The sequence below is a fragment of the Leopardus geoffroyi genome, chromosome D4, assembly GCF_018350155.1.
Source record: "Leopardus geoffroyi isolate Oge1 chromosome D4, O.geoffroyi_Oge1_pat1.0, whole genome shotgun sequence".
In the NCBI taxonomy this organism is placed as follows: Eukaryota; Metazoa; Chordata; class Mammalia; order Carnivora; family Felidae; genus Leopardus; species Leopardus geoffroyi.
The window spans coordinates 84,049,370-84,064,466 of record NC_059342.1 but is presented as its reverse complement, the minus strand read 5'-3'; the positions used below and the strand labels follow the sequence as shown (position 1 = coordinate 84,064,466).

Here is a 15,097-nt window from a genome sequence, read left to right as displayed (position 1 = left end):
AGCTTACAAGTCAAGGAAATTATCCAAATAGGTTATCTTCATGTGTAGCACCAGTACAAATAGTGGTTTTATTAATCATTGAATCAGATGAAGCAGTTATAAATCATTTCTTACTTTAAAGATTGTCATTTCAGTCCACATTGTTATTTTCTCTGATCAGTTTCCATTGTCAAGTTGAATATATCCTTTTTCTTTATTCAAATCATCACTAAAAGTTAAGCTAATCAAATAGGAGTTAAAATAAGTTGTGTTTGATCTTTTTCCCTGAAAATAATGGTGAACCTACTATCTAGCTTATGGATATCAGGCATAAATGCCCTTGTTTCAATCATAGCAGAAATTACATTTGGAGAATACAATTACTTGATTTTGTGGTAGTGTGAAATACTTTTTAAAAATTGTGCTTGTCTGTAACTGAAATGTTATAGAATTGTAACACTATAGGGATTATAGAGTTATATCTATTAGCTCTCCTCAAGAGATTGAAGCACAATAATTTTCATGTAACAGTTCTTATCCAAGTGCTGCTAATCCGTGTGCAAATAACGAAGCTATTCGGTTGCCTATCTAGCTATTGATAAATCACTGTAATCCTTGAGACATAGTCTTGTTGCTCATTTGTATTAAATTTTTAGTATTGTGGGTTAATATTTTAGATCAAAATTCATCAACTCAGCTCTGTGAGACAGCAAACCATTTGGATTCATTAGTTTTATATGTTACCAGTAGAATAAATTTTAAAGGGGCTGTTTACTACCAATGACTAAGGGGGAAAATTATATCGTCAATTATCATTTGACTTGAGCATTTGTGGTATTGTGAAAGTCTTATTTGTTGTGTTTCTGAATTGCTTAAGCCATACATACATACTCCTAAAGATGTCTTCCTGTTGTGTTCCTTTTCAGTAGCCTTTTACTGCTGTGTCTGTTATGATTAATACTTCATAGATTTTAGAAACTGAGGAGTTACTGAAACATGTTATTTCCTTGAGTTCATCACTTTTGACTCTTGTATGATATGTGATTTGTCATAAAGGATAGCAAGCCTTTCACTAACTACTTCACTAAATGAATTTCAGAGTAAACACTGTGATTCTGCAGAGTGGATTCAGTAGGCCCTTGTCTTTCCAATGTTTTCTTCTGCTACAGTGCCTGCCACCTTAAGGGCACTTAAACGCTAGAGGATGGAAAGTTAAACATTGTTGTTTTGATGTTTATTGAAAAATAAGATTACAGAATATTTGATTTTTGTTGTCAGTGTATTGAAAACATTTTTGCATTGATAAATGTTCTTTAGGAATGTGACTACATTCATCAGGTGTGAACTCTTGTAAATGAATTTTGTATCTTGAATCCACGTGTATATTAAGTGTATCATCAATATAAAAATAAACATTATTTGCTTAAAATTTTTGGTCCTTCTTCAGGATTGTTAACATACGTGCTAAACTATTAGGGTTTGCTTCTTTCAGGTAACACCTCAGACGCTTCAGACTGTCTTGAAGTCCGTAGGTTCAATGTTTAATCTTCTAGTTGATAAGTTTTTCTTTGGAGTCCTAGTCTTGGTTTGTTCCACCGCCCTGCTTGCGGTGGTCAAAACTGAGACACGCGGAGGGAAGATTGTTTGGGAGGTGGAGGGTGGAAGCTGCTGACTTTCCGGCTGGTTTTGGGTCTTGGTCAAGAACAAGAGCGACTTAAGTGTAGAATGTCTGTCTTGGTTGGCACTGAGGAGTCCAGAGACCCGACGTAGGCTACCAATTTGCAGGGTAACTTTGAACGAGGCAGTTTTGCCTCTCTGGACTTTGCTCAGCTGTCGAAAGTTGGAGGCCCATTAGAAGATCCGAAATGAACGTAGTGGGCTGCCACCAGCTTGTTTATTAGTGAAATGCAATATATCGAAGTGCATTATATAAGGGCCTGATTCTGGAAGCGCTTCTATCAATGGTACATTATGTGTGTCCTGGGTTGCGATATAAATCGTATAACTTGCAGTAGGTCATAGGCACAAAAGTTACAACACTCAGTCACGAGGCGCGAAGACCGAGTTCTAATTTCTGGAGCCACAGGCTTGCAGGGATTACTACAAAGTGACAAGAGGGCCGTGTACGGTGCAGTGGGATTGGGATGCGGAGAGCGGAACGGAAACTCCCAGTCGGCTGAGCGCAGTCACGCCTTAGGAGTTTCTAAACCTCACAGCACACGCTGGCCCCACGGCACCAATTGGGGGATTCCCCTTCTGCCAGCAGGCTCCTCCCACTCCCCCCGCTCCGCACCGCCCCCTTAAAACAACAACAACAACAACAACAACAAGAAAGGCTTTGGCCACCCAGTCATCGTCCACATGTCGGTCCTCTGGCTGACGTGGCAGGCCGGCCTCAAGGAGCGCCCGGCCTCGCGCCCGCGCCCTCCAGCGGCTCCGTCCCAACCGCCGCCCCAAAGATCTGGAAGTCGTTCGCGGAGACCGCGAGCGGGCGCATGCGCACGGCAGGCCCGCCCCGCACGCAGCCACTTCCGGAGCGCTGGTGGAGGTGCGGTTCCGGGTCGCTGCTTTGCTAGCCGGCCGGCCGTGGGGGCTGGTGACGCGGGCCGGCGTTCGCGAGAGGTCCCGGAGGCGGGGCTCTGCCGGCTGCCCAGAGAGCGGCAGGTGCGCGGGCGGGGGCTGGAAATGCCAGCAGACCCCTCATTTTCCCGGTGGCCCCGGTCTGCCCCCAGAGCGGCCCGGACGGGGTTGCCCAAGACCCAAGGCGGGGGGCGGTGCCAGGGTTCTGAAAGGGCGGGGGTGGGGGCACAGGGGCTGCCGGGCCTGGGAGTCTGGAACCTGTAAGTTTCAGGATTCCCCCCCTGAGCGACCTTGGACAAGTCACTCCTGTCTGGGTCTCAGTTTCCTTGCTGTCAAATGGGAGAGACGTTTGGGTCCCTCTTTTCTCTGACAGTCCAAACGCAGGTTCTCGAAGGAGCCTGAATGAGTGGGATCCAGACTCCCTTAGCAAGTTACCTGCCTGCCTCCCTGGGCGTTAGGCAGCTGTCTTTTACCCAATTTAGCCATTCTTTTTCTCAGCGACTTTTTAGTGTGAGTCAAGTCTCTGTGACTGGACAGCCCCCGGTGTGGCCAGGTAAACAATGTGTGACTGCCAGAATCAACTAAGAAATAAATACCCTGGGAAACCTTAATTTCTTTCATTCAAGTTGGTTTTGCTTAGGGCTCCCAAGGTGAAGTGAATTTAGGCACCAGTGAGAGATTCTATTCTTTGTGCCTGTTAGTGCAGGTCTTGGAAAGATCACAAATGCAAAGGAGACCAGGGTGAAGGAAGGTCGCCCACTGAGGATTGTTGCAGTGACAGATTCTCCCCTCTGTCCCCTGGTTAATCCTCCCTCTCTCCTCTTCCACTACCCCCCCCCCCCCAACATTTTGGCCTTACACTTGAAATACCCAATGCGTTTTATCTTTGTTTTCATGCAGGACAGAATGCTTTGACCTCCAAGCTGTTTTAAATCTGGCAGATAAGCCAGGTGAGTAGGTGGTTTACAGACATTGAAGAGTTGCACAGACTTAAATGGATAATCTGAAGTGCTCAGAAGTCATTTGTAGACCTTAGAGCAGAGCTTAGGTATCCTCCACAAAACATGGATATAAGTCAAGGTTGGAACCGGAATATTAGTGTTTCATACAACACCGGGAGGAAAAAACATTTGAATCTCATGTAAAACATTCTTAAGAAGAAACCGATTTCAGGTCATTTTTTTTAATGTTTATTTATCTTTGAGAGAGGGAGAAAGCAGAGTGTGTGCAGGGGCGGGGAGGGGCAGAGAGACAGGGGGACACAGAATCTGAAGCAGGCTCCAGGCTCTGAGCTGTCAGCACAGTGCCTGACGCGGGGCTCAAACTCACAAACCGTGAGATCATGACCTGAGCCGAATTCGGACGTTCAACCGACTGAGCCACCCAGGCGCCCCTGATTTCAGGTCATTTTAATCACCCTTAAAGAGAACCGTGCAGCATTTCCCGGAAATGTGTAAAGGTATCTGGTGCTCTATAGTATAGTTGTCTGGCTTGCGAGGTTTTTTTTTCTAGGTTGTCGGCTTTTTCTAGTGAACAGCTGACTGCAAACCGTCTTAGAACATTAGAATGTTACACCTTTATCCCCATATTGAGTTACATATTTTTGTCTTCATCTTAAAAAAAAAAAAAAGTAAACTGTAGTTAAACTTAATATTGCGGGAAGGATTCCAAGCCATGATGTGATGTTAATGTGTACTCTGGGAAATTTTACTAAAGTGTGTTATATGCCATAGCCAACGTGGTGTAATAAAGAAAGAGTAAGGACTTGTGAGTCAGAGTCCTCGGTTCAAATACCAGCCCTTCCACTTAACCACACACTCTTTGGCAGATTACCTCATCTTCTCAAGACTGGATTTCCTTACCTGTTTATGCATATGAAGTACCCGAGTGCTTTTTCAATGTTTAGCAATTGTGTTCTATTAAATGTACATGTAAAATTAGGAAACTTAATTTTGAAACCTGAAGCTTAACATAGCAAGTCAGTTGTGAAATCTCTCCTGTGTTTAACTTAGATCTCTCCTTCATCTGATTTCTAGATACTGTGTTCTGTAAGCCGTTGGCCCACATTTAAGTGGGAATGCAGCTATCTCGGATGTCTGGAACTTTTTAGGCACCAGTCTCTGAAGTCCTGGTTGCTGGCCTAAGGACTAGACTACTGTGGTGGTTTCAAAAGCTGGTCATCAGTGCAGGATAGCCACACAGCAAAAATGTTTGCAAAGTTAAAGAAGAAAATAGCAGAAGAGACTGCTGTGGCCCAGAGGCCAGGAGGTGCTACTCGGATCCCACGGTCAGTGAGCAAGGAATCGGTTGCCTCTATGGGAGCCGACTCAGGAGATGACTTTGTAAGTATCTTCTCTAGTTTCTAATATTTGGCACAGTCTTGATACATTTTTAAATAATTCAGAGAATCCTCAGGACACCTGGATGTTCTTTTAAATATTTTTTTTAAATTGCAAGATTATGTATGGTTTATATCTGATTCTTCTTACTCTAAGGTGCTTTCTATTTCTTTTTTCCTAATTTTTTCAAGTCCCTTTTTGTATTCTCTACAATGTCCTCTTATACACTTTTTATACCTTGTGCATCTTGTTTTATATTTTATTTCTCAAAAAGACTTGGCTTATTGTCACCGCAGACAGATATCCTTTAAGTCATTGTTGCTTAACATGGTTTGTGAGTTACGGTGTGGAGTTAGCCAGAGTGCACTATTTTATGGGGAAGGTTGATGAAAAGATGACACCGATGACTGCAGTATGTCCCTTATTTGTAAAGTGTCTTTGTTTTTGGAAAGATTTCAAAAAAATGAAGATGCTCTTGTGTTAGGTAGATGTCAAGCCTTAGGACTGGAAGTGTGTTTTTGGCATATGATAGGATCCTCTTTAAGTCAGATAACTTCTTTAAAAATTATTTATAATGCTTGACATATATGTAAAAGAATGTATGTAATATAAATGTAAAGTATAAAACATAAAAATAAAATGAATGCTTGTTAAGTTGCCACCTATCCAAAGAAATAGAACATTATGGATACTTACTGTTGAAGCCACTTGTATGCTCCTTCCCAGTTCCCTTTCTTCCTTCCTGCCCTCCAAATAACCCCATCCTAAATTTTGTATATATCATTCTCTTGACTTTTAAAATGTCCTCCAGGATATGTACATATTTATATATTTTTTATATGTACATATTTATAAATAGTTTGTTTAATGTTGCATATTTGTGAACTTTATAAAACTGGTATGCCTTAGTCTTCTTGAACTTACTTTTTTTTTTTTTAAATTCACCTTGTTTCCAGTGAAGCTGTGTTCCATGAAGCTGTGATTCATTTGTTTGAGACTCAGCATTTGACAAGGCCACAATTTATCTCTGTCTTTTCCTGATTATAGACACTTGAGTTGTTTCCATGGTCATATGAGTCTTCTTTGTCCTTTCTTATATGACCTGTCCTGGCTCAGATTACATGGCAAAAGCTATTAGGTTATTGGGATGGAACAATAAGATTACCATATCTAAATTGTTGGCTGCTATATTTACCAGGAAATATAATGCACATTTGATCCCCGGGCTGAAGGATATAGTTCCAGTGCTGAGTTCTGTGGCAGAAGTACCTGCTTTACCTTCATGGTAACATGCTAAACGAAGTCTTTCATCTTGAAGGTATACCAGTTATAGACATTGGTCTGAATTCAGGAAATACTTTCCTTTGAGACTTCTAAATAATCTATTTGAAATTAGTGTGTATACATTTTTTAATTTTTTTTTTTTTTTTTTTGAGAGAGAACATACAAGTTGGGGAGGGGCAGAGAAAAGGGGACAGAGGATCTGAAGTGGGCTCTGTGCTGACAGCAGAGAGTCTGATGTGGGACTTGAACTCCGGAACCATGAGATCATGACCTGAACTGGAGTCAGATGCTTAACTAAGTAAGCCACCCAGGAGTCCTGACTGTGTGCGCATTTTGATCTTCACTCCCTATCTCCAGGCCTGTGTATCCCACTGCATACATTTCTCCAACGAGATGTTTTTCCTCTAGTGTCTCAAATTCTTCTTTTTTTTTTTTTTTTTTTTTTTTTAAAGAGAGAGAGTGTATACATGTGGGGAAGGGGCAGAGGGAGAAAGAGAGAATCTCAAGCAGGCTCCATGGTCAGTGAGGCGCTCAATGCCATACTTGGTCCCACAACCCTGGGATCATGACGTGGGTCAAAATCAAGAATTGGACACTGAACCGACTGAGCCATCCAGGTGCCCCTAGTGTCTCAAACTCTAAAAAAAATTTTTTTAATGTTTACTTCTTTTTTTGAGAGAGATAGACACAATGTGAGCAGGGGAGGGACAGAGAGAGTGACACAGAATCTGAAGCAGGCTCCAGGCCCTGAGGTGTCAGCCTGGAGGCCGACATGGAGCTGGAACTCTAGAACCACGGTATCATGACCTGAGCCAGAGTCAGTGGCTTAACCAACTGAGCCACCCAAGCGCCCCCTAGTGTCTCAAATTCTAAATCGAACCAAATCAAATTCGTTAACTCCATCTCCAGGTGTGCACTTCCATTCCCCAAGTCACCAGTATGAAATTTTGGAAGCATTTTAGACTCTTCCCTCCATTTCTTGGCGTCCAGTCAACAAATATTGTGGCTTCCGTCTTCTAAATGTCTCAAACTTTCTCTCTTGACTCCATTGCTAATAGTACATTTACTTCCATTTTATTTCAAGCTGTCTTTCTTTCTTGGAAAAATGCGGTAGCTTGTCTGGGCTCTTTGCCTCCAATAACTCCCCAATGCAAATGTGTTCATGTCTCTCCATTGCTTGTGTGTTCATGTCTGTCCAGCTCCTCAGTGGTTTCCCCATCACCTTCACGATGAAGTGCAAACTCATAGTGCAGTAGTAAACTTTCATGGTCTTGGCACAGCTTACCTGTCCACCATCCATGTTGAAATTGCTGCATTTCTGGAATGGACAACATTCCTTCATGCCTACAGATTTTTGCACTTGCTCTTTCCTCTCTCTGGAATGTCTCTTGTCTCTTCCTTTCACTCTTGAGTTCCTCTGACAGACTTGTGCATCTTTCAAAACTTTGCTTACATGTTACTTCCAGGAAGCCCCCTTGACCCAACCTGCCCTTGTCACCCCCTCTACCCTTTATCCCTCCTAGCTGAGTTTAGTCCCTTGTCTCCTACTTACCTCTGTAATAGCACCTATTGCATTGTTGGTGATTTGCTTGCCTCTCAGTAAATTGGGAGCCTTATGAAGGGCAGTAGAGAGAAGCAGTTAAAAACTCAGGTCACGGGGTGCCTGGGTGACTCAGTCAGTTAAGTGTCTTGATCCCAGCTCTGGTCTTGATCTCAGGGTCATGAGTTCAGACCCCATGTTGGGCTTTGCACTGGACATGAAGCCTACTTTAAAAAAAAAAAAGGTCAGCTTAAGGAGTTAGACCTGGATTTGATTCCCAGCTGCATCGTTATTATGTGACTTGAGGCAAGGTCCTATATTTTATTTCTGTGTCTTAGTTTCACATCTTTAGGAACTGTACCTGTCTTTATTAAAATGTATGCGTCGGGGTCCCCAAGGTTCACCCCTAGATTCAGTTATTTACTAGGAGGGCTCACAGGACTCTGCATGGTTTTACTCACTGCTGTCATTTATTATAGTGAAAGGATACAAAGCATAATCAGCAAAAGGAAAAGGTGCATGGGGCAAAGTCTGGTGAAAACCATGTGCAAACTTCTAAGAGTCCTCTCCCCCTATAGTTACATAGGACACACTTAATTCCCTCAGCAATGAGTTGTGACAGCACATGTAAAATATTGTCTTTTAGGGAAGCTCATTAGAGACTCAGTGCCCAGGGATTTTATTGGAGGCCCTTCACATAGGCACCTACTGCCAACCGTTTACCAAAATTCCAGACTCCCAGAAGGAAAATGGGTGTTCGGCATAAACCATATTTTTTACACAAACACAGTTAGGTACAGTGAACCATTCTTGTCGGGTGGTGGGAACCCTTTTAAGTGTTAAGTTCCCATAGGCCAGTCCAGGGCCAGCCTTACAAGCAGACCTTGTTAAGGATTGTGATTGCAGGCCTGCAATGTTAGCTCTTATCTGCCTAGTGAATAAAACACTTAGCATAATGCCTGGCTCTTAACAGGCATTTCATAATAGTAGCTGCTTCAGCTGCTGCTGTTTTGGGTAGGGACTCTCTGTCTCACCTCTGTTCCCAATGCTTAGCACAATGCTGGAAATAGGATGTCTCACTAACAGTAATAATCATAATTTCTGCTACTAATAATAGGTGATATGTCTTAAAACTAATTATGTGCCAGTCTCTGTTTAGGGACTTGACAAGTTTTGATTTATTTAACCTTCATCAGAGCTCTGTGAGATTGATCCTGTTTGTGGTCATAGTTTACATACGAGGAAATCAGTGCACAGAGAAACTGACTAATTGGCCCAGGTTCTTGTTTAATAAGTGGTGAAGATGGGACTTTAACCCAGGCCTTCCACCTCCAGAGACTGCTATAAACTTTACCAGGTCTCAATCAATGTTGGATTGGGCAAGTGTCTAAATATTCTAAATAAATGGATATTTAAAGTGAATTTTTCAACCACCTTTAAAGTATAAGATGGGGAAACATGACTAAAGACTAGATGTTAGGTAATATTTTAAATTTTGTTAAGCATGATAATGGTACTGTGGTTATAAAGGAAAATGACCTTAAATTTTAGAAATGTTTTTCAAAGTATTTAGGATGAAATGTCATGTCTTATTTATAGTACCTCAGTAAAATAAAACTTAATGAAGGAAATATGGGGAAATTTTAGCAATTATTAAAGTAAGTGGAGAACATTCATGAAACCATTTTCTCTAGTCTTCTGTATTTTTAAAAATAAAAATTTTTGCAATTGAAAGAAAAAAGTTACTTATTAGCAATCGTAAGCAGTATTCAAAGTAATAGGAATATTCACATATTTTAAAATAGATTGTTGGGGAAAATTGATGTCTCATTAATATATTGATTCTTGAATCCATACTACCTACTAAAGTTCTTGATGCATTTTAGGTAAAGATACTGAAACTTTTTTTTTTTTAATTTTTTTTTTTTTAACATTTATTTATTTTTGAGACAGAGAGAGACAGAGCATGAACAGGGGAGGAGCAGAGAGCGAGGGAGACACAGAATCCGAAACAGGCTCCAGGCTCTGAGCTGTCAGCACAGAGCCCGACGTGGGGCTCGAACTCACGGACTGTGAGATCATGACCTGAGCCGAAGTCAGACACTTAACCGACTGAGCCACCCAGGCGCCCCTATACTGAAACTTTTTCAACTCCTATGATCAGTTCTTTACCAGTCTTTGCTCCCTTGCTAAAGAACCTTCTCTATTTTATCCCAGGACTTTACCTTGGAAAAAATAAAGTGATTTTCTTTTTTATCACTGAAAATATATTCTTTGTATTTTATGTACTTGGTGTGATATGACCACAATGGATTTGTTTATCACTGCTTATCGCAGTACCGCATACACACACACAAACATAATCTATCTGTTTAGCATCTATCTCCTTCTAGTGTTGCTTCTACTTTACAAGTAGATAGACTAGGGCCCAGGTACGTTAAGAGGCTCTTCAATGATCACAGTCAAAGTATAACCAAACCTAACATAAGACTTACTGCTTTCTGGTTCAGTACTGGGGTCTCACACTGCAGAAAACCCAAGTATGAATATGACCTCTTCTTGTGTCAATTTCTACAGGCTTCCGATGGAAGCAGCTCCAGAGAAGATCTTTCATCTCAGCTTTTGAGAAGAAATGAACAGATACGGAAGTTGGAAGCCAGACTTTCTGGTATGTCAAAGAACTCATAAAAAGCAAGCAAAGAAAACTTGCCTTGGTTAACTCTCTCTTTTTATAAAATAGCCATGTAGTATAACCTTATAGTTATGTTGACATATTTTGATATATTTCTTAGTCACATTGGAGCAATTTGTACCCTTTTTGTTCCCTCCTTTTATTAGTGTACCGAATAGTGTAAATTCAAAACTGAGTTTGAAAGTTAAAAAAAACAAACCCAACAACTTAGGTTTTTCTGCTCCTGAGGTTTCTAGCCATGGATATCAAAGGTGTTAAAAGTGTATATAGACTAGCTGTGACCATCTTTTACCCGTTAGCATAGCCTACTTTCAGATGGAGAGGGGTAGGGAATAGTATTTATAGGGAATGGCCAATAGGTGGATTCTTCAGCACCAAAGAAGGTTTGGTGCTATGTGGTCACTTGCTACAGCTACATATCACCTGTGTAAATGTCATTCTGGGTCTTTAGGCCACTTTTCAATGATACTCAACACCTGTATAGAAGCTGTAACTCTCATTATGTCTTTTGTGTGCAGTTTACAGTTAACACAACTTCCGTCATATCCTTGCCTGACAGGGCATGTTTGTGATAGAGTTGTGAGTTCTTATTTTGGTTTCTGCCAGTGGATACATTTTGAAAGTTTCATCCTGTGAAGTGGTCAATGGCTTCTGTGTTTCTTTTTGTCCCTTGGCCTTATCCACATTTTTTTGGAGTGAAAGCAGTAGACTACAGAATTCGCCAAATCGTATGTGAAGTATTTGTGTGTGTGAGTTACCAAAGGTCCGTAGCACAGCTCCCAGCTCCCAGTTGATCCATTATCTCATTTTGTCCTCACTGTAGCCTTATTAGGCTGAACGAGGTTAAGGTCACACAAGTAATAGTAGGTGGTAGAGCTGAGATCCAGACCCAGATTTGCTTGCTAGAGTCCATGCTCTTAACTACAGTCTTCCTTAAATTCAGTTGTGACTATCCTGTTATGCATACCTGTAAGTAGTATCAGTAACAGAGGTGAAATAACGTCACATTTGCTTAATGTTGGGGAGAAAGCTGTAAAATACCATGTGCCTTCCCTAATATAGAAGGAAGAATGGTTTAGGCTTGACCTAAGTTAGAGGAGGGACAGGGAAGAGAACGGACACTTAGCCCAGTTATGTCCCGAGTATTTTCCTCCGGGTTAAGTATGAATAACGACGACAACAACATAGCGGCTACCTTTTATTGAACACTGTGTATCAAGTGGTTCTGGCATGGAAGAATACCTAGTTTATTATCTAATTAAGACATCTAAAACACTTTGTTTATTTTTTTTTTTTAATTTTTTTTTCAACGTTTATTTATTTTGGGGACAGAGAGAGACAGAGCATGAACAGGGGAGGGGCAGAGAGAGAGGGAGACACAGAATCGGAAACAGGCTCCAGGCTCTGAGCCATCAGGCCAGAGCCTGACGCGGGGCTCAAACTCACGGACCGCGAGATCGTGACCTGGCTGAAGTCGGACGCTTAACCGACTGCGCCACCCAGGCGCCCCTAAAACACTTTGTTTATTAAGTGCATTTGAAGCAGGCACAATTAATATCATTTGATAAGTAAAGAAACTAATACTTAAGATCAATAATTTGCTTAAGGTCTCAGCTAAGGACTGACAGAGTTGGGATTTGAACTAAAGCTTGCCTACTTTTCCACTATTCCATACTATCTTCTTTGGCCACCCAGGTAATTAATTCTGACTTTCACCTTTAATATGGCATAGGAAGCTCAGTTTCTGTGTAGAAAAGAAGCTGACTTTTCTAGAGAATTAAGTACTTTCATGGTAAAGACCATACTGTGGTAAGGTGTTTGCTATCGCCCTAACCATTGTTACTCAGTTGTATGGACTGTGAGCTAGTGAGTTCCCTTTGACCTCTCCTATTGCTAATACTGGAAGAGGAAATGAAAACTGAGATTGGAAATTAAATAATGAGCAGAGCATTTCTGATGACCAGTCCAGGCCCAGTTCTTGTTCCCTATCCAGGCTGAACAAATCTGCCTGTTTGTACGCACCATTAACACCGTGGATAGTTTGTACTATACCTGTTTGCCTGTGTTGTTCATTGTTAACGGGAGGCTGTCTGCCTAGCTTTCCTTAACAGCAATGGTTTTCAGGTTGAGAAAATCATCATCATTTTCACTCATTTTTTTGTTTAATTAACTTCCTTTCCTGATGTTTGTCCATTCCTGGTATGTGCGTCACCCTCCTCACCCAAGACTATGCTGAACAGGTCCGAAACTTGCAGAAGATAAAAGAGAAGCTTGAAATTGCGTTAGAAAAACACCAGGATTGTACGTATTTTTTTCCTGCTTTTTTTTCAATCTTCTTAGGGTTTATATTTTTTTTTAAATGAAACAGTAGCATATGGATAAGTTTGTCCTTCGTCATAACTCCAATCTTTGTAAGTGTACTTCTTAACCAGGTTGATATAACATTTGTCTGATATTTATAAACATACAGTTCCTATTTATGTTACATGATGGGCATGCTTCTTAGGAGAAGGTCATCGTGTGTATCAGCTTGTCTTCATCCAGCATATTGGCTGCCCTTAGATTTTAGTAAAATAGTGTGCCTGGCCCTTCGGCCTAGATTAGGAGACTGGTTTGAGCTGTAGCTTCATGCTGCTGCATTCAGTAATGGGGGGATATCTTAAGCTGTCATCACTCCTCCAACAATGGTACATATTGTTTAGTCTATCCTAACTTATATGTTCTCCTTTGGATTCAAGCCAAGAAAGATGCTAACAGAAATAGAAAGTTATTTTCTGTTGATGTAATATATGCTAAAAAATTTTTAAAGGAAAACAAAGTGAAAGAAGGTTTTCTTCGTTTTGCTAAGTTTTTTTAATTCTGAGAAAGTAGTAGTAATCAGCACTTAGCAAAGGCATTATTGTTTTCTGGCAACCTACTCAAATCATGTTCTGTCATTGTGCCATTGAAAAAGTTACCTTTTGGCATCTTCCTAAATGTATATATGTGCTTATTACAAAAACAAAACAATAGAAAGCAAATAATAATAATAATAATAATAATAATAATAATAATGCCAGCAACAAAAACAACAACTGTGGTCCAAAAGATTCTGGGAAAGTTGAGATGGATCAGGTTTTTCCCAGTCTCGTTATTCACTTACGTGACCTAGATCTTTTTTGTTAGGTGACAGTTGTAATCACTGGGCTATTTGTCATGCCGTTTCTGAAATATTTCCATATCTCAAATAGAGCCTCTTTGTTAACAGCTTCCATGCGGAAATTTCAAGAGCAGAATGAGACATTCCAAGCCAACAGAGCCAAAATGGCAGAAGGACTGGCTTTGGCATTAGCCAGAAAGGACCAGGTATTTTATATGTGACGCCCAAGACTGGTGGAAAGATTTCACTTCGTGACATGATTTCAAGAGTCATGAAATAAACCTGGTAGAAAATATTTATAGTCTAGGAGAGAAGTAATCATGAAATGCATCCAGAATGTGAGAATGCATCCAGAATATCATTCTATCATTCTGTGTAGCTTTGTAAAAGGGAGAGGGAAATCATGTGTCCTAATCTGGTGGCATATCCCAAGAGAAGGAAAACGGTCTCTGTCCTCTAAAAACCTGTCTCAAAGCCTAGTCCCCAAATATGATAAATCGTGGAAAATGCTATCAAGCTAGCCAGCTTCTATGATGTACATAGTTCTTAACAACCTCTCTTCCCCAGTTTCTTCAACCCCAGTGAGCTAGACAGAAAAGAACTCCTGTAATCTCACTAGAACCATTCATTGACAGAGGCTGGAATAAGAAAGGAAAATAGTACTATTACTAACTGTTACAATAATTATGAAGAGTATTTCATTTAGTGGCATTTTAAGATAAACATCAAGATATTATGATAATCTTGATTTATTAAGACAGGGTCAATTTATGATGTTTCACTTAAGAAAATACATAATTCATCTACAGTAGGTGGGTGGTTGGCTTGTTGGTTGGTTTTAAAGTGAGTACCCATCATCTGGGACATTTGCTAGCCAGAAAAAGACCTCATTCCCAATACTTAGTGGATAACTATGGTATGAATGTATATAAATGAAGAAATCATCTAAAATTGGTGGATTCTGATTGTAGACAGTTGGAATGTGGCTTTTTATACAAATGGTGATTTTTACTCCTGTTCTCTGATTTGTGAATAAGGGGCATAATCCTTTTACCTTTAACTTATGCCTTATACCAAACACCATAAAACATACTGGTAAAATCAAGATAAAAAGGAAAATAATGATTAGAGGCTGGTGAAGACCGTCCCCCTCAACTTCAGTAAATTAATTTCTAAACATCAGTTACAGAGTTACCAACTCAGCTGGTCCCAGCTACCCACTCCCAAGAAATAATAACAATACTCATGGAAAAACACGTAGGAATAAACTGAAAAGCTGCATCAGAACACCACATTACAGCTTTGTTTGGTGCTCTACTTAGTAAAAATCTGCAGGCTTGTATTTGTGTTCTAGAATTTTTTATGAAATTCATTTTCTTCTCCTTTTAGGACTCTTGGCTTTCTTAATACTAAGCCAACTTTATGGGATTTTTTTTTTTAATTTGCTGTTTTGGTTGGTTGCTTGCTTGTTTTTCAGGGGGAATTAGGTGGTTTTGCTTTCTGAAAATCTTTGTTACTGATAGTCTTCCCTGGAAACTGTACTT

The 15,097-nt window shown here is 40.5% G+C and overlaps 1 protein-coding gene across 2 annotated transcripts in view; it reads left to right on the top strand.

The window, feature by feature from the left end:
* The first annotated feature begins 2,473 nt into the window (after nt 1–2,473).
* Nucleotides 2,474–15,097, top strand: part of GOLGA1 (golgin A1) — a 48,969-nt gene continuing 36,345 nt past the window's right edge. The window contains exons 1-6 of one of the 2 annotated variants that reach the window (XM_045467331.1): nt 2,474–2,643; nt 3,460–3,509; nt 4,596–4,901; nt 10,300–10,390; nt 12,641–12,715; nt 13,662–13,759. In XM_045467331.1, the coding sequence (XP_045323287.1) occupies nt 4,767–4,901; nt 10,300–10,390; nt 12,641–12,715; nt 13,662–13,759 (399 nt within the window). In that variant the 5' untranslated portion in view covers nt 2,474–2,643; nt 3,460–3,509; nt 4,596–4,766. The remainder of the gene's footprint in view (nt 2,644–3,459; nt 3,510–4,595; nt 4,902–10,299; nt 10,391–12,640; nt 12,716–13,661; nt 13,760–15,097) is intronic. The other variant, XM_045467333.1, reaches the window with a different exon arrangement.